The 894-nt window shown below is 48.7% G+C and overlaps 1 protein-coding gene across 1 annotated transcript in view; it reads right to left on the bottom strand.

Annotated features, from left to right (window-relative positions):
* The window catches only part of DDX20 (DEAD-box helicase 20), a 75257-nt gene extending 75009 nt beyond the window's left edge, over positions 1-248 (bottom strand). Inside the window, exon 1 of the mRNA XM_068258892.1 lies at positions 167-248. Within this exon, the coding sequence (XP_068114993.1) occupies positions 167-248 (82 nt within the window). The remainder of the gene's footprint in view (positions 1-166) is intronic.
* Positions 249-894: the final 646 nt, after the last annotated feature.

The following is an 894-nucleotide window of genomic DNA, read 5'->3' as shown; positions in this document are numbered from 1 at the left end:
GCTCTTCCCTTTGGGATAGCCTCGGCTCCTCGCATCTTCACAAAGGTTATGGCAGAGGTGATGAGGCTTCAGGGGGTCTCCATTATCCCTTATCTGGACAACATGTTGATCTATGCGCAGTCGGAACAGGTTCTGGCGCACAGGGATCTAACTGTGACAAGCTTACCTTCCAGCGACAGGTCCTGTGACTGCTCCGGCGTGGTCCTGGCGAGCAGCAGGGCTGCCGCACTGGAATCCTCCGGCGGCATCCCTGGCTTCCGGCTCGCGGGCGACCAAAGGTTGCATCGCGCGAGTTCTAGTGAGCCTTCTAGGCTCAGGAGGAGGATTTAGGATGACAGCAGGTGAAAATGGGAGTGGCTACTGATTGAGGAGTTTTGTATTTGAAGCCAAGAGCATTCAGTGCTCGCTGACCTTGATACTAATTAGTTCACTGGTATCACAGGAGCCCTAGTGGTCGGAACGCAATTTGCCTTCCAATCGGTTTCAGCACACAGACCATGCAAACTGTGGTCGCAATCGGTGCACGGAAATCGACGGAATTTGGGCAGCGGCCCGACTAGAAGGGAGCCTGTGAGGTATGGTAATTACAACTTACACACTATTTCAGGGTATATCTGCCACCACCACTGGTATGGGCCAGTGGACCCTACCGACTGACTGACCCTGCAAATAAAACAGTTAAAACACGCTGTATTCTGTCTAGATATCAACAATGGTAGCGTCTCTCCAGAGACCTGAGTTCAGTTTCTGTGTATGGCTGTATAGCAGGTGTAGCAGAACAGTAAACGACTTTGATAAAGTCTTTATTTACGGGCAATATAAATAATATATACAGAAATTATTAACAGTTATTGAAACATAGCCAGTATGAAATAAAAAAAGGAGAAAAATACT

The sequence above is a fragment of the Hyperolius riggenbachi genome, chromosome 10 (assembly GCF_040937935.1).
Source record: "Hyperolius riggenbachi isolate aHypRig1 chromosome 10, aHypRig1.pri, whole genome shotgun sequence".
NCBI classification, from domain to species: Eukaryota; Metazoa; Chordata; class Amphibia; order Anura; family Hyperoliidae; genus Hyperolius; species Hyperolius riggenbachi.
This window is presented reverse-complemented; position numbering and strand designations above follow the sequence as displayed.